At 32.9% G+C, this 16,206-nt stretch overlaps 1 protein-coding gene across 49 annotated transcripts in view; it reads right to left on the bottom strand.

Moving 5' to 3' along the window:
- Positions 1-16,206, bottom strand: part of RIMS2 (regulating synaptic membrane exocytosis 2) — a 572,997-nt gene that overhangs the window by 276,006 nt on the left and 280,785 nt on the right. For 28 of the 49 annotated variants that reach the window (XM_070481439.1, XM_070481440.1, XM_070481443.1 and 25 more), the window contains 3 exons: positions 4,538-4,746; positions 2,910-3,029; positions 670-769 (listed from right to left, as the gene is read on the bottom strand). In XM_070481439.1, the coding sequence (XP_070337540.1) occupies positions 670-769; positions 2,910-3,029; positions 4,538-4,746 (429 nt within the window). Of the gene's footprint in view, positions 1-669; positions 770-2,909; positions 3,030-4,537; positions 4,747-4,860; positions 4,929-16,206 lie in introns of all 49 variants that reach the window. The other 21 variants (XM_070481448.1, XM_070481450.1, XM_070481459.1 and 18 more) reach the window with 1 other exon arrangement.

Genomic DNA, 16,206 nt, shown 5'->3' with positions numbered 1-16,206 from the left:
TCTCAGTGATGTCTTGTCCATGAATAGCTGTTAGTTGTGCTTGCGAGGGGCAGAGAAGTTAGGAACGACCTATGTTACCATCTTGGTGATGTCACTTCTTTCTCTATGATTTCTTGATAGAAATTCTAATTCTAGAAACTGTCAAGATCAGTTGCCTCTTCAAAGATTTTGTGACTCTGTGTTCTAGGTTTCTCAATATATATGCATCTCAGCACTTTGTCTAAACTCTCTTATAAAAGACTTAATACTTAGCATCTTAATGAATTCCTCTCCAGGGCACTCCAGGATCTCTCCAATAGCATCCATTACCAGAGAGATAAGGAGTGATATATTTTAGGAAATACATATTTCCTAAAATAAAGCTTGTTTCCCTAATTATGCTGGAGTTTTATAAAAAGGAAAATGAAGGCTTATGGAAAATAAAATAGATTAATACTAGACACAGACCAGGAACTTTCATCAGCAAAAAAAATAAGATGAATAAATACAAAAATCTTTTTCATCTGATGTGATTCAAGAAACGTTACGCCTTTCTGCTAATGAACGAAGGTTTAATTTAAGTTAGGTTACCTCTTCGTTACTGGCCAAACCACTTCTAAATGAGGACAGCTTTCTGTAACTACTCAAGTTTAAGAGTTTAAATGTAAATAATCAAAGATAGAAACCTACCAGGTCTGAGATGTCCTACAGTATCAGCTAAACTTCCTTTTTTTACTTTGGTAATAAATGCACAGAGCCGACCTGATTCAGTCATCTTTCCTCCTACAACCTGTTTAAAAGAGGAACGTGTTAAAAAAGGCATATTGTTGAAATGAACATAGTTGAAGACACAAGTAAAAAATAACTAGACAATTTGGAACTAAAAACTATAATTTAATACACTAAAAATAATTTTTAAATAATATAGTGTTATTAGGAACTGAGTACATGTCCCCAGAGTGAATTCTTCACATATTCCAAATGTTTTACAATCTAATCTATTTGTTGAAAATGTTCCATACCTTAGAAAAAACTTAATTTGTAATTTCTATCTTTATTACGGAATTCTTACTTTTGTCATTTCTAAAAACACATTATTACAGTACTATATAATTAAATTAACACTTCTAGTTACAGGTTTCAATAAAATAAAAATATAAATATTTGTTACTTTTACTATAATTATATATAATTATGATATCCTACCAAAATTTCGTTAGAAATCTCTTAGTCACATTGATAATGTGCATAATGATGGATTTTTTTCCTGATAAAATTACAGAATTTACTTAATCTCATCAGAATTAATGTAAACTTTAGACCATGTGCATCCTAATTTTTCTATTTTTATGTTTCTATTAATATATGTCTTTCAGAAAAAGAAAAAACAAATGTTAGCAATAATGCTGTGGAGTCATATGTGTACCTGTAAGACTGACTTCTTACAAAATTATTGCTTTGATCCTCATCAACTGCCATTTAATAAATATATCAACTTTATAGGAAGTTAAGCAAATAATAGTAACTAACTTCATTGACTAAAGTAGTTTTTTCTCTTCTAAATTGAGTGGAAGATAACTGAATTCATAAAGCATTAATTTATCTTATCCCATGTATTTATTCCTAAATTGCAGTGAATTACACTCAGTTGCAGTTCAGTTAACATTAAGTAATTATTCTTATGTTTGATTCTGAAAATTAAATGTATAGATATTATGGGCTGACACCCCGATGTTAATATTTAAAAACTTTCTTGCCTTGATAAACTTTAATAATAATAATGAATATTACTGACTATAATTATTATTATTGAAATCTTATAGAGTGCCAGGCACAGTACTAAATGTTAGTTTAATCTTATTATAACTATTCAGTAAGTAGTATTATCTCCATTGTATAGACAAGGAGTCTGAGGGCTAAGAGAAGCTTAGTTGCCCAGTGTCACGTAGAAGTAATTGCTGTAACTAGAAATCAAACCAAGACTTCCTAAGCTCTATACTACACTGCTCTAATGCTATACTGGCCAGATCTGGATTTAAATCCCACTTTCATTACCATCTTTGACTGTGGGCAAATTACACCACTTCTTGCAGCCTATTTCTTATCTGTTGTGCGTGTTAAACAACATGATAGATGTATAATGCTCAGATAAATACCAGCAATATGGCAGCCACCCAATAAAGGTTAGTTGCCCAACTCCACTTACACCCAAAGTTTTCTATCTCTCACTTACTGTATTCTACAGGACAACTTCTGTAGCAACGGCTTAACTCTAAAACATTTGTTCTTTTTTCATTTCAGGTTTTAATTCGCCATATAGATGCACAAAAAACAAACAGAGCTCTATTTGCTGTACTTACCAAATAATTGTCTGATATTTTACAGTAAACTATAAATCAACATTTATGTTAAATCTCCTCACATAAGTGAGTTTCCAGACTTCAAACAGTAGTCTCTCTTTCTCTCTCTCACACATGCACATATACACAAATACACACACAGACACACATTTTGCTACACTAATACAGAAATTATATCCTTATGAAATACATATATTACATTTCCCACATTTGCATATTTAGTAACCGAATAAAACTATGATTTTAATAGACTATAAACAGATACAGACTAAATGGACAAACCGTATAGTAAAATAAGTTTGAGTGCTGTATTTAGAATTCAAGTATATAACTCAAACTATATTTTCCAAAATTATATATACAAGTATTATTGTAGAATAATGGCAACTTCCTAAATAATACTTGGAAAATGAAAAAGTTTTGGATAATGAGTGCAAATATTTGGAAAGTCTTGAAACTTAAAAGAAACCTCACTAAATTGGTGTAATAAAAAGAGTTACTATATCATTTGCTTTTCTGATACATCTGAAAGGAGTATAGAACCAAAATCTCATGTATTTCATCACATACCTTCAAGCCAAGCATTGCTCCTGAATCTCGAGGTACACTTCCATCTTTTAGACGCTTATTTAATAAAATGCGACCAATTAAACGATCTCCATCTTTAGATGGCTGCCATGTCACAGGGTGCTGACATATTACATCGACAAACAAAAAAATTAATGTTCTTTTATGACAAATGACCCCTTATCGTACAATCTCTCTAAACTTCAGATTTCCGAAGTGTTATGATTACACAAACCAGTTTGCATTCAAAACAGTGATCAAAAGGGCTTACTACATTATGCTTATAACCTCAATTTTATAATCTCAATTTTTTTCAAAGTCCAATTGCTTCAAATTCTTACAGTGCTCTGACATAATACTGAAGTTATATATGTAATCCTACAAAATCTAAAAAACTTAAAATACATGCAAACTCTAATTTAATTAGCTATATGCTGGAGATTAACTAAAAATTCACAGGCAGAAAAGATAGATTGAAATTCTATGCAACTGAACTCATTTAAAAATGAGAATTTAATCTTCTCTAGAGTAAAAAGAATTTACTCTAATAAAGTAAGACTCGAGTAAAAGTTAAAAGGTCAAATTATATTAAAACATAAAATTTGAGTCTATGATGAGGGTTTTCTTGAAATAGGTTCCTAGATTAAAATTATAAAAAATACATAAGCCCCAATAACTTTCAATTGAATCTGTACGGGAGAAATAGGCCTAATTCAAAGGTCAGGATAGATTACACTTGTCACTTTTTGGAAGTTCATCGATTGATGCTTTCAGGTCTTTGATCTATTTAGTAAATTAATTTTATTAGATAATCCAATGGTATTCATTATTAAATAACCTTGAAAATATTAGGAATTTATCTCTTTCTCAGGGCATAACCAAGTCATTTATAACTCATGATACCATTCCATTATGAATTATATGTCAAATAACAAAGTAAATGATTTGTGTAATCACAGCTTCACAGTTATCTAAAAGGAACATGCACATCTTCATGCAAAATTTAGCAGGCAAAAGACAAGTTCCAGTCAATCACATCTATATGGTAAAAATTTTCAAAAGTCTCACTACACTCAAAGCAAAAATAATAAATACCCAAGCAAATGGCAATGGTTCTAATACTAATTAATACTACATTATAATGCTATGACAATAAAACAAAAGAGCAAAATGACAGTGAAAGGGAAAAAAGAAAAACAACTTTTTCTGTGCAAACAGACCCAATTATCTCCCTTTTGCCTGGGATTCAAACTGTTAATAATTTAATTTTCATCCCAAGGAAAATATATGCAAGCAATCAAATAAGCCAATCCAAAAAATTCTTTATATTTGTGATTTATATTAACATTACAAAGTTCTCTCATGCAACCATAGACAAAACATTCCTTTGTTCCTAATTTTTTATTTCATTTATTTTTTTGGTATGCCGTCAAACAACAAAAACAGCAAAGCAAGCAAGAAGTATTTTGGTTTGTTTGTTTTCGTTTTGTTTTTCTTTTCTGCACCTTAAGAAATGCTACATTGACCCTTGAAATGCCCTGTCCTTTTATTATGTTCTGTTTGAATGAGTGACAGAGAGCAAACGAAGACCAAATGAGCAGGTTAAAAGGCAGGCTCCACAATCTCAGTACCTTATCACTATGGCTATGCTCCTCGTTAAGGGTTGTGCTACTACAGGTATCTACCCCAGAGTCCTTAATCTGAGGCTCAGACCATTCCAAATCCTCTTCCAAAGAGTGGCCACCAAAGTACATCATTTTCTTTTGTTTCTCAGACCTGGTGTTAGAGTCCGACAAAACTGCCTGCTCTCTAGTTTTTCTTTTTCCCTTTTGACTGTCCCCTACAGGTGTGGGATAAAAAAAAATACAGAAAAGAAAACATGCAAAGGTATAAATAAAAAAAGGAAAAGTGAAATGATAACGGAAAGTAAATAGTAAGGCTCCACATGTCTCACCAAAGACATTGGGGATGCCTCACTGCTATGCCAAGACGTATGGTCCAACCAGTTGTAATCCATGTCTCCTGTGAGAGTCAGACAGACAAAGAGTGCAGTAAAGGAGACAGCGAAAGAAAGGACAGACAAAGACATTACAAACATTTTAAACTGTATGATCCTGTCTGGTTTCAAGAACTTCATCTGTAGCACTCACTGTACATACCAACAGAAAGCTAAGATTCCAAATGAGTGAAATTTATGGAATGCAGAGTATAAAGTCTTTATACTCTAGACAGACCCTATAGAACAAAAGTCCTGCAAGAAGAGAAAGGCTAATAACACACAGGAATAGAAATGAAAAAATTATATATTCTGAAAAAGAAAAAGACTATTAGCTATGTCTGTTACTCATGCTGTTTTCTTCTTTCCGGCCTACAGACGTGAGTTTGTTCTCCAAAGATAAAAGAGCATTTTAAAAATTAAACAGCAGCTCGCCAATACCACTATAATAAAAAGCCAAGATAATTAAACTGCACTTCCTGAAATACAATATGATATTCTTTATAAATGCTGAAACCTCCTAAAAAGTTCGGGGAGTTAAAAAAAAAAAGAATTGATTACACAAAAAATTAATTATGTATAAAAATGACAAAACAGATTTATTCAATTTCTATTAGTAAAAATAAACTTTACTTAAATATCACGAATTACTTAATATTACTTTGAAATAATTTTTCAACTTTTTTCAGAAATTGCATTGTCATAAAAAGTAAATTTTCTTTTAAAATAATTTTGTCAGACAATTAATGTAGTTGGCAACTGAGAATGAATATCGATTTCCCCAAGTTTTGGGCTCCTTATTTGCCTTATATCTGAAAAAAGAATTTCTTTTTAGTGCACATATATCTTTTTAAGCTCTATTTGAACGTTCATTTATTTAAAAACATTTACTAAACACCTTCTATTTGCGACGCACTGTGCTAAGCTCTAGTGTAAGAGGTAAAACAATGAGACATAAAACAGAGTGGAGATAAACATAGTAAATCATCCACGTCGATTAGAAGAGTACAAAACACTGAAAGAGTATAACAGGATCTAATTTAAAATTTGGGGTCAAGAATCAATTCTAAAGAAGTGATGTTTAAGATGAGAACTGAAATATGTAACCTAAAGGACAAGTAAGGAAATAGGCAGATGGAAAGAGCATTCCAGGAAGAAATAACAACATGGTACTGTAAAAGAACTGACTGAACACCAGTGTGTCTCAACCAAAAAGAATGAGGGAGAATACATGGCTAACTAAGACTGGGGAGGGGGCATAAACTAGGTTAGAGGGGCCTTTTTATACCATATTGAAGGTTATGAATTTCATTCATTGAAGGATTTTAAGCAAGATGGTGACATGAACTGGTTTACATTTTTAAAAGATGAACCTAAGTACTAAATAGAGATTGGTTGGAAGATATCAGAGTTAAAACGCATTCGCAAAAGGGACAGGCGATTATGACTTGAACAAAGGTGATGGCAATAGACATGGTAAGACAAGAGGCAACTGGGAGATATTTGGGAGGTAGAAATAAGAGTGTTAAGAAAGACTGAAGAGTCAAGGATAACTCCTAGGTTTCTGGGACTAACAACTGAATGGAAGAAAAGACGATTTATGAGAGGGAGAAGACTGGAGAAAGAGCACTTTTCATTAAGGAAGGAGTAGGAAGGAATTACTCTATTTCATAGAATCTAAGATGTCACTGACTGTAAGATTCATAGATATTAAAATGATAAAAATGCATCTTAGAATTTATTAAACATGGTGATTGATTTTGGATATATTATTTGAAACAACTGTAAGTTATTCAAGTGAGCATATAAGAAATCAAGTGGTTAAGCTGTAATAAAGCTTAAAAGGAAGGTTTGAGCTGGAGAAATAAATTGGGAATTATTAACATACAGACAGGAGTACGTAGATCTTTTAGGAACAGAGGGTAAAGAAAGATATGAAGAGGACCCAGATTGAATTCCAACATTTAGAGTTTGATTTGAGAAAAAGAGAGAGACAGAACTGAGAAAGAACATGCAGAGAATGAAAAGAAGGAGGGTGGGAGATGGAGCTCTCCAAACCAAATAGAAGAGAGTTTCCTACACAAGAGGAGAAATCAACTATATTAAATGATATCTACACATCAGGTAAGATAAGGAACTGAAAAGGCTGTGTTTGATTTGGCAACATGAAGATCAGGAAAGATATTAGAAAAAGCACTCTGGATAGAATGATGAAAATTAAAGTCAGATTGAAGTAACTAAAGAGTCAAAGAGAGATAGGAAGTAGAAAAATTGTGTGTAGATGAATAGTTCACAAAGTGAAATCCCCAAAACAGCATGATCAACATCATCTGGAAACTTGTGGGAAATGCAAATTCGTAGGCACCACCTTAGACTTAAATCAATCAAAAATTCTGTAGGTGAGGCCTAGCAATCTGGATTTTAACAAGCACACCAGGTGATTATGGTCTCGCTAATGTTTGAGAACCACTGGAAACAATTCTTTTAAGAAGTTTATTTGTAAAGGATAATGAAGTTGTGCTGACGTACACAAAATTCAATTTATAGGAAAAAGAAATCCCAGTCATTAATCTGTGAACTAAAGCTGTGCTTCCCAATCTTTTCCATGGCAAAAATAGACAATTATAATTTTATGGCAACCCAAAAAAAAAGCTGACGGTATTTGTAGCTCAAAAAAATCCATAACCCTTTCAAAATACATTATTGTTCCACAACAAAGCATTGACAAATCTTTGAGTTGGATAAAATATAGTATGGAGACTGTAAATGAAAATTCTTAGCCGGTTTATTTGCAAAGTTGTGAGATTTCAGCTCAAAATCTCTCTTCTCTCCCTATGCTTGCAACCTATCAAAAAAGTGGTAATGTAGTTCTTTCCTCTATAAATAATGGAAATCAGATGTTTAACTATTTGACACTAAAGCAAATATATTTGACTGACAAAAATAGAGTATCATATATGGTAGACATTCAGTAAACATTTGCTGAATGAGTAAAAATCAGCATTAATAAAAGAAATACGGTAATCAATGTAAAACATATAGAAAATAGTCCTCAACTTCTAGGACTATTAATATGTAGCTAATAATACCTATCACTTAATATTCTATTGTGTGTAGCTTCAAAGGGCAGAACTAAGAAAATAAAATATCCCTCCTTTAGTCGCAGTACAAAAACTTATTGCTGGGCTTTCTATTTTTAGAAAAAGTAATAGAAGACACAAAAAGAACCAAATGGAAACTTTAGAACTTTTTGAAAAATAACTGAAATTAAACAAGCAAATAGATGGGTTCAACTGCTGAGTGGTGAGGACAGAGGAACAACAATGAACTCAAAAAAGAACAACAGAAATTACCCAATCTGAAAAACAGAGAGAAAATATACTAAAAGAATAAAATAAAACAAATAGAGCCTCAGGGACTTGAGGGATTATAACAAAAGATTCATGTCATTGCAGTCTCAGAAGGAGAGGACAAAGAAGATGGGACTGGAAAAGTATTTGAAGAAATAATGACTGAAAATTTCCCAAATTTACATGATTTACAAATCATGTAAGTAAGCCTACTGATTCAAGAAACTACATAAACCCCCAAAGAAGAAATATGCCAAGAAATCTGTTCCAAGACACATCATAATCAAACCAAAAATGAAAGACAAACTGTCTTGAAAGCAGCAAGAAAGAAATAACACCTTACCTAATGGGAAAAAACAATTTGAATGACAGTGGATTTCTCATCAGAAACCTTGGAGGCCAGAAAGAAGTGACACAATATTTTTCAATTGCTGAAATAAAAGAAATGTCAACCCTGAATTCTAAATATGGTAAAATTATCTTCAGGTCTGATTGAAAAATAAAGATATTCTCAGATAAAAAGAAACTAAGAATTTGTCACCAGTAGACCTACTCTAAAAGAACAACTAGAGGAAGTTCTAAAAACAAAAAGGAAACAAACAAGAAGGAACCTGGAAATATCAAGAAGGAATAAAGAATATGGTAAGTAAAATTAAGGGTAAATACAACGGACTTTCCTTCTCTCTTGAGTTTTCTAAATTATGTTTGAAGCAAAAACTATATATTTTCTGATGTGCTTTTCAACATATATAGAAGAAATATTTAAGACAATTACATTATAAATAGGGAAAGTTAAAATAAAGTGTGTAAGGTTTCCACATTTCACTCTAACTAATAAAATACCAGCACCAGTTGGATGTATTAAGTTGTGCATTTGTAATATATTACATAGAGCAACCACTAAAAAAAAATTTTGCAAAGAAATATACTGAAAAACACTACAAATGAATCAAGATGCAATTCTAAAAAAATTTCCAAATAACCCATAGGAAAGCAAGAAAACAGAGAAATAAAAAACAGAGGGAATAAAGAGAAAATACAAAAGAAAATGGCAAACAAGAAAATGGTGACCAACATCCCTCATGAATATAGACACAGAAATCCTTAACAAAATATTAGCAAATATAATTCAGCAACATATGAAACAAATTATACACTCGGACCAAATGGGGTTTATTCCTGAAATGCAAGGCTGGTTGAATATTGAAAATCAAAGTAACCTATCATATTCCCAAGTTAAAGGAGAAAAAAACACATGATTCTATTCATTGGAGCAAAAAAAAAATTCATGATAAAAAAAACTCTCAGAAAACAAGGAATAGAGGAGAACTTGCTCAAATAAATAAAGAACATCAATCAAAAACCTACAGCTAAGACCATACTTAATGGTAAAAGGCTGAATGCTTTATATGAAAAGAAATTTCTCCAAAGAGGATATCCTTATTTGTCATAGCCAAAAAGTGGAAACAACCAAAATATCCTTCAATAGGTAAACAGCTCAAGTAAAAAAATTATTGATATATAAAACAGATGGACCTCAAGGGCAATACGCTGAGTGGAAAAAAAAAAAATCACAAAATGTCACGTACCATATGACTTCATTTATATAACATTCTCTAAATGACAAAGTTACAGAGATTGAGAATAAATTAGCGGTTAGCAGAGGTTAGGGATGAGGGAGAGGAAAGTGTTACTACAAAGGGGTACACAAGGAAGATCTTTGTGGCACAGCAGTTCTGTACTTTTGCAATAGCTGTGGTTACATGAATCCATACCTGTGATGTCACCGAACTATCTAAACACATTGTTCTGATGTCAATTTCCTGGTTTTGATATTGTTATGCAATATCATTGTATTTGTATCAATATTTGTTATAGTTATACAAAATGTAACCATTGGGGGAAACTAGGTGAAGGGCACATAGGATTACTCTGTACTATCTTTGTAACTTCCTACAAATCTATAAGTATTTCAAAATTAAAAATAATGTGTTGCTGCCTTCATGGGTATTGATTATCCTGTCACTGGAAATGTTCAAAGAAAAGGCTGGAATACCATCTGTCAGCACGATGCAGAGAAAATCAGTGCTTCAGTTAGGACATTACACTAAAAGCATACTAAATCCTATCCAACTCTGATATTCAATGAATCTATTAGTGCAAGTTAAACATATTTAAATATGAAAACTGGTTAAAAATAATCAAAAAATTCACTTGTTAGGCTAAGATTTCTATTTCAATTACCTCTACTGAAAAATATATGCTAACTCAATAGTGTATGTGTTTGCATGTAGATGTGTGTGTGTATGTGTTTAATACATAGAAAAAGTTCAGATATTCTATTTATTACATTTTTCTACAGTCATTAAATGAATGCAAAGTTTATTAACTGTTTTATGTCACTGTTTTTCCTTACTTTAAGTTAATAAAGTCTTGGCAATTAAATCACATATTATACAAAGGTATTCTTCAACATCTTCATTTTTAATTTAACCATGTTTATACAGCTGCAGCATGTTGCAACAGGAAGAGTTTTATAGCTGGAGCCAAAAAATGTATATTAAAGTATTGGCTCCACTTCTTATTAGTTTTATGACTTGGGCAAGTCACATAATACATTAGGCCTCATTTACTCACCTGTATAAAAAGAGATTAATTATAATATTTCACAGATTGTTGAGATATTTAAATAAGATAATGGTCATGAAAGTGCTTTGAAAATTGTAGAGTTATCTGAATGTTCATGGTATCACCATCATCTTCATCATTATTAAAATGATCATAACTTTCATTCTAAATCTCACACCAGATATACAAGAGAAAGCATCTTGAACCCTCCAGAACACCCCATACTACCAGTTGAATTCCACCAATTAACCTTAATAGCACTATTTGAATTAGAAAAATTACCCAACTGAACCCACCCTGAATTCCTGACTCACAAAATCATGAAAAAAAGAAGGACTTCTGGCTTAGTGGCATGAAGTGTCAACAAGGTCTCTTCACAAAAACAAAGTACAAGCCTAGATGAAAACAATAATTGCATGACTGTGGAAAGCAAACAAAGGCACATAAAAAATAGAGAGAAACTGCTAAAGCTTCAGATTAAAGCAATAGAAGTCTGTTACCTTCTCACCTGGCATTGCTCCCATAACCTCCTTCTGGCACAGTACAAACAAGGGAAGAGGTCTACAGAAAGATCAATCGTTTTAGTAGTATGGAGCTGGCTGGGAAAACCAGCAGCTACCAGCAGATTTGCTACTTGATTTGGGCTGGGGGTGAAAACCTATGGCTTTGTCAGCTAGAAGAGGCAAACTCAACAGGAAATAAAGAGAGAAAACCTGCAGGTTTGCTGGCCAAAGATTGCAGTCCCACACAGAATGGCAGACCAGACACAAATTTGACAGGGAGACCTTGGAAATGAGAGACTCACAGAAAAAAAAGCTAGGCAAACTCTCTGCACATATCAGGCTGACTAGGAAACTACATCATGTTCAGAGGAGGTCCTGAGATAGCCTCATATAAAGTAACACCCAAGAGTGACTTGAGAACTGGCTGAACTTTGAATGTGTCCCCACATTACACACAGATTGATTGGCAGAAGGTGGAAGCCTTACAATTTCTGCCCAAATCTTTGGCTGACAATTAGGCTATGTAGACACAGAAGTAACCTATAAAAAGGTAGATATATACATATTTGAGTAAAACAAACTGAGCAGAGCTATCAGTGGAGATATACCACAGGAGGGGACAGATCCCACACTTTAAGTCCAAGTAAGTTGTTAAAAAAGAAAAGAAAAGAAAGGAAAAGAAAAGAAAAGAGAAAGACAAGACAATCCTCCTGAAAATAAGTAAGAAACCAGAGCTATTAAAATATATCATCTAAAATGCCCAGTTTTCAACCAAACATTATGAAACATGCAAAGAAAGAGGAAAATGTGACCCATAACCAGGGAAAAAAGCAATCTTCTGATTCAGAGTGAACTCCGATGTTGGATTTAGCAGCTATTATAAAGATTTTAAAGCAGCTATTATAAATATATTTTAAAAATGAACAAAACCATGTCAAAGAATTACAGGAAAATATAATGCCAATGACAATAAATAGAGATTCTCAGTAGAGACATAAAACTGTAAAAGGTATGAAATGACAATTCTAGAGCTGAAAAATACAATAGCCAAAATAAAATAGTCACTACGTTAACTCAACAGCAAATTTGAGATGGCAGACAAAACAATCAGTGTACTCACACAGCAGTAGAAATCATCCACTCTGAAGAATAGAGAGAAAAAATACACACAAAAAAAAGAGAAAAGAACCTCAGAGATATCTAAGAAAATATCAAGCATATAAACATAAACATAATGGGATTCCTGGGAGAAAAACAGGCAGAAAAAGTAGTTGAAGAAATAATGGCTGAAAACTTCCCAAATGTAAGGAAAAACATTAATCTACAGATTCAAGAAGCTCAATGATCCCTAAGTAGGATATATACAAGAGACGTAAACCTAGACACATGATAGTCAAGCTGCTGAAATCCAAAGACAAAGAGAACATATTGAAAACAGCAAGAGAGAAGACTCTCATCTCCAGAAAAGAATGGAATGACATATGCAAAATGGTGAAAGAGGAAAAAAATAAACTGTCAACCAAGAATTCTATATCCAAAGAAATTATCCTCCAAAAATGAAGGTGAGATAAAAAGATTTCCCAGATTAAAACAAAACCAAACTGTTTTCCCAGATTAAAACAAAACAAAAACTGAGACATATGTCTTTTTACACTGCAGGATCCAAGTGCCTTGCTTAGGAGCTAGAACTGGCTCCCTAAGTTTGCCGAATCAAATGAATAAAAAGGCATTAATTTATTGTCATTTATAACATTATTTCTTTGGGGAAATGCACCTAAAGTTCAAAATTATAAACACATACTTCCTGTTTCCTCACTAAAAGTCAGAGAGTTTCCCCCTTCCACTATCTCAAGAATAGGATATGAGACTCAAATTCTAAGTTAATCAAATCAAATCCTTAATTACAAAGTAAAGGTCAGTAGTCCCATGAGAAATACATTTTTTCTTTAAAAAATTCCCAATATGTACAGAACAGGAAGTGCTTAAAGTGGCTCGTACAATACAACTTAAAACTTGATCTGCTGACTCTTCCAACAATGCGCACACACAGCTGAATACATGTACTGTGTTGTAAAATAGAATCATATCTAAAATGCATTTGGCTTGAAGAGATTGCAAAGTATTACATTCATGCCCATTTATTCTTAACCGAGAATTTTAACATCTGTTTAATTCTCTTTTAGTTAAATTCTTTTTTTGATGTCCCTCATCTAACTTGTTCTTATCATCTTGGTCATTCATTAAAGTTCATGATTTTCATAGATCCTACTATTTTATTCAACTGTCTATTCAATAAATTAATTAACATAATTATATATTTCAAGATTTGGACAAAAGGTAAGTATCAGGAGCATCTAAGATTCCTAGAAAATTAAACCTTTACTTACACTTCATTAGGTCTCTGTTAAAAGAATTAACAGCAGTTTTGTATTTTAGGAGTCTATGCTTTAATTTTACTACGTCAGGCTTACTTTATTTGTTCCTGAAAAATATCTTAACCAAGCTAAGTCCTATAAAAAGAGGCAGATAAGCAGGTCCAGGGGGAATGGGGTTACAGATGGCAATAATTTAAGCTGCCCTTCTGCTTTGAAACACAACTCCATACACCCTAAATATTTCCTCAAAAAGCCCTTCTCATAGATACATCCTAGAAAGGAAAACAGACAGCTTCTAGCACAACCTAACAAAAGTGAAAGTCCATCTGATGTACAATTTTCTTGGATGGGTCAGCTGGCATAAATGCAGTCAAATTCACAGCACAAGTTTTTACTCATGTTCCACAAAGCTGCAATTCTAGTGATAGATAATGCTTTCACATTTCATGTTTCATACTCTAGTGCTATCAATTATTGACATTTAATATATTTTAGTTGAATGAAATAAAGAATGAACCAATTAATCAATCTACTGTATACTTCTTGAAATACTGAATGAGTCTTAGACTTGACTTTTTTGCTACTTCAATGCTTTTTTAACTCAAATAATTGGCTTGTACAACATTTGTAACACCATTAGGGTATTTGCACTGATATGCCTCTTATCAATTAATAACAATATGTTCTTCACAAAGGTTTTTATTTTTTTTATCCATTGAACAAATTTCATCACCAAATTTTTAAAGCTGTACTAAATATCAATATCCAGGCATCATCTACTGAATTCTAATCCAACTTAACAAAGACATCATTTTAAGTTAAAAGTTAACATTTTCTATGTTCCAAACTACAACAACTAGTCTATAATATACTTCTGCTTTTAATTTTTCATTCAACTAGATAAGCAGCCTCTCAAATATTCCACAAACTAATTAAGATTTTTCTCTTGATACCTACTTGGTAGTTTCCTTGAGTGCTAAATTTTCCATTAAAAACAATCCTTTTTCTTTACTTTTTTTGCTTTCCTTTTTCTTTTTCTTTTCTTTCTTTCTTTCCTTTTTTTTCTTTTTTTTTTCTTTGGTGAGAAAGATTGGCCTTGAGCTAACCTCTGTTGCCAATCTTCCTCTTTCTGCTTGAAGAAGATGGTCCCTGAGCTAACATCTGTGCCAATCTTCCTCTACTTTTTTTTTTTAAAGATTGGCAACTGAGCTAACAACTGTTGCCAATCTTCTTTTTTTCTTTTATTCTTCTCCCCGAAGCTCCCCCAGTACATAGTTGTATCTTCTAGTTGTGAGTGCCTCTGGTTATGCTATGTGGGATGCCACATCAGCATGTCTTGGTGAGCAGTGCTACATCCACACTCAGGATCCAAATGGGTGAAACCCTGGGCTGCTCAAGCAGAGGGTGCAAACCTAACCACTCGGCCACAGCCTCAATCTTCCTCTACTTTTTGTATGGAGGATGCCGCCACAGCATGGCTTGATGAGCAGTGTGTAAGTCCATGCCAGGGATCCAAACCCATGAACCCCAGGCCGCCGAAGCAGAGCACATGAACTTAACCACTACGCCACCAGGTCAGCCCCCAAAACAATTCTTTTTCTTTAAGCAAATGCTTAAAATAGTGTTTCATCCATAATTAACATGGAAATATATTTGCAAACAGAAGGAATTACCACCTTAAACACTTTATATGCTGCAATTTGTCAGAAAACAAAAATTTTATTTTATTCCCATTTGCAAATCCACCTTCTAGCTACATACTTACAAATTAACTTTGAGTTAGTTTAGCTTCTAAATCTGCTTACATTTATGTTATATAATTTCAAGTCTGAAAGCTGCTTCACAATATGTATTTGCAAAATATAAAATTCTAATAAGGCGGAGTAGCTTTAAAACATTTTTGGCCATGATCCACAGTAAAAAACATATATTTTACATTGTGAGCCTACAGAGTACACACACAACACTAAAAAAATGTTTTACAGATCAATTACCCTTATTCTGTGTGCTTCATTCTGATATTTTCTACTCTATCCTATTCCTGTCTTCCTCTTTTTTAAAAACTGGTCATGACCCCTCAATTGGTTCTGAAAGTGAGGAGGGAAAGAGAATAAGCGGAGGGCCTAGGGATGGAGGGAGGTAGGTGGCAATGGCGGACTTTGCCCCAGAAGGGATATTTGGCATTGTCTGGAGATATTTTAGGTTGTCACAACTGGGAATGGGGTTGCTACTAGCATCTAGTGGGGAGAGGCCAAGGATGCTACTAAATACCTTATAATACATGAGATAGTCCCACAAAACGAACAATTATCCAGCCCTAAATGTCAACAGTGTTGAGGTGGAGAAACCTGTTCTAGATTATTTAATAAAGAAATAATAGACATATCGTAAAGGCAGTAGTACTTTTTAAAGCTTATGAAAGAAATATATTTTAAACTTTGAGAGAAA

Source organism: Equus asinus, chromosome 12 (genome assembly GCF_041296235.1).
Source record: "Equus asinus isolate D_3611 breed Donkey chromosome 12, EquAss-T2T_v2, whole genome shotgun sequence".
Lineage (NCBI taxonomy): Eukaryota > Metazoa > Chordata > Mammalia > Perissodactyla > Equidae > Equus > Equus asinus.
The sequence above is the reverse complement of the archived record's forward strand: the minus strand, read 5'-3'. Positions and strand labels throughout refer to the sequence as shown.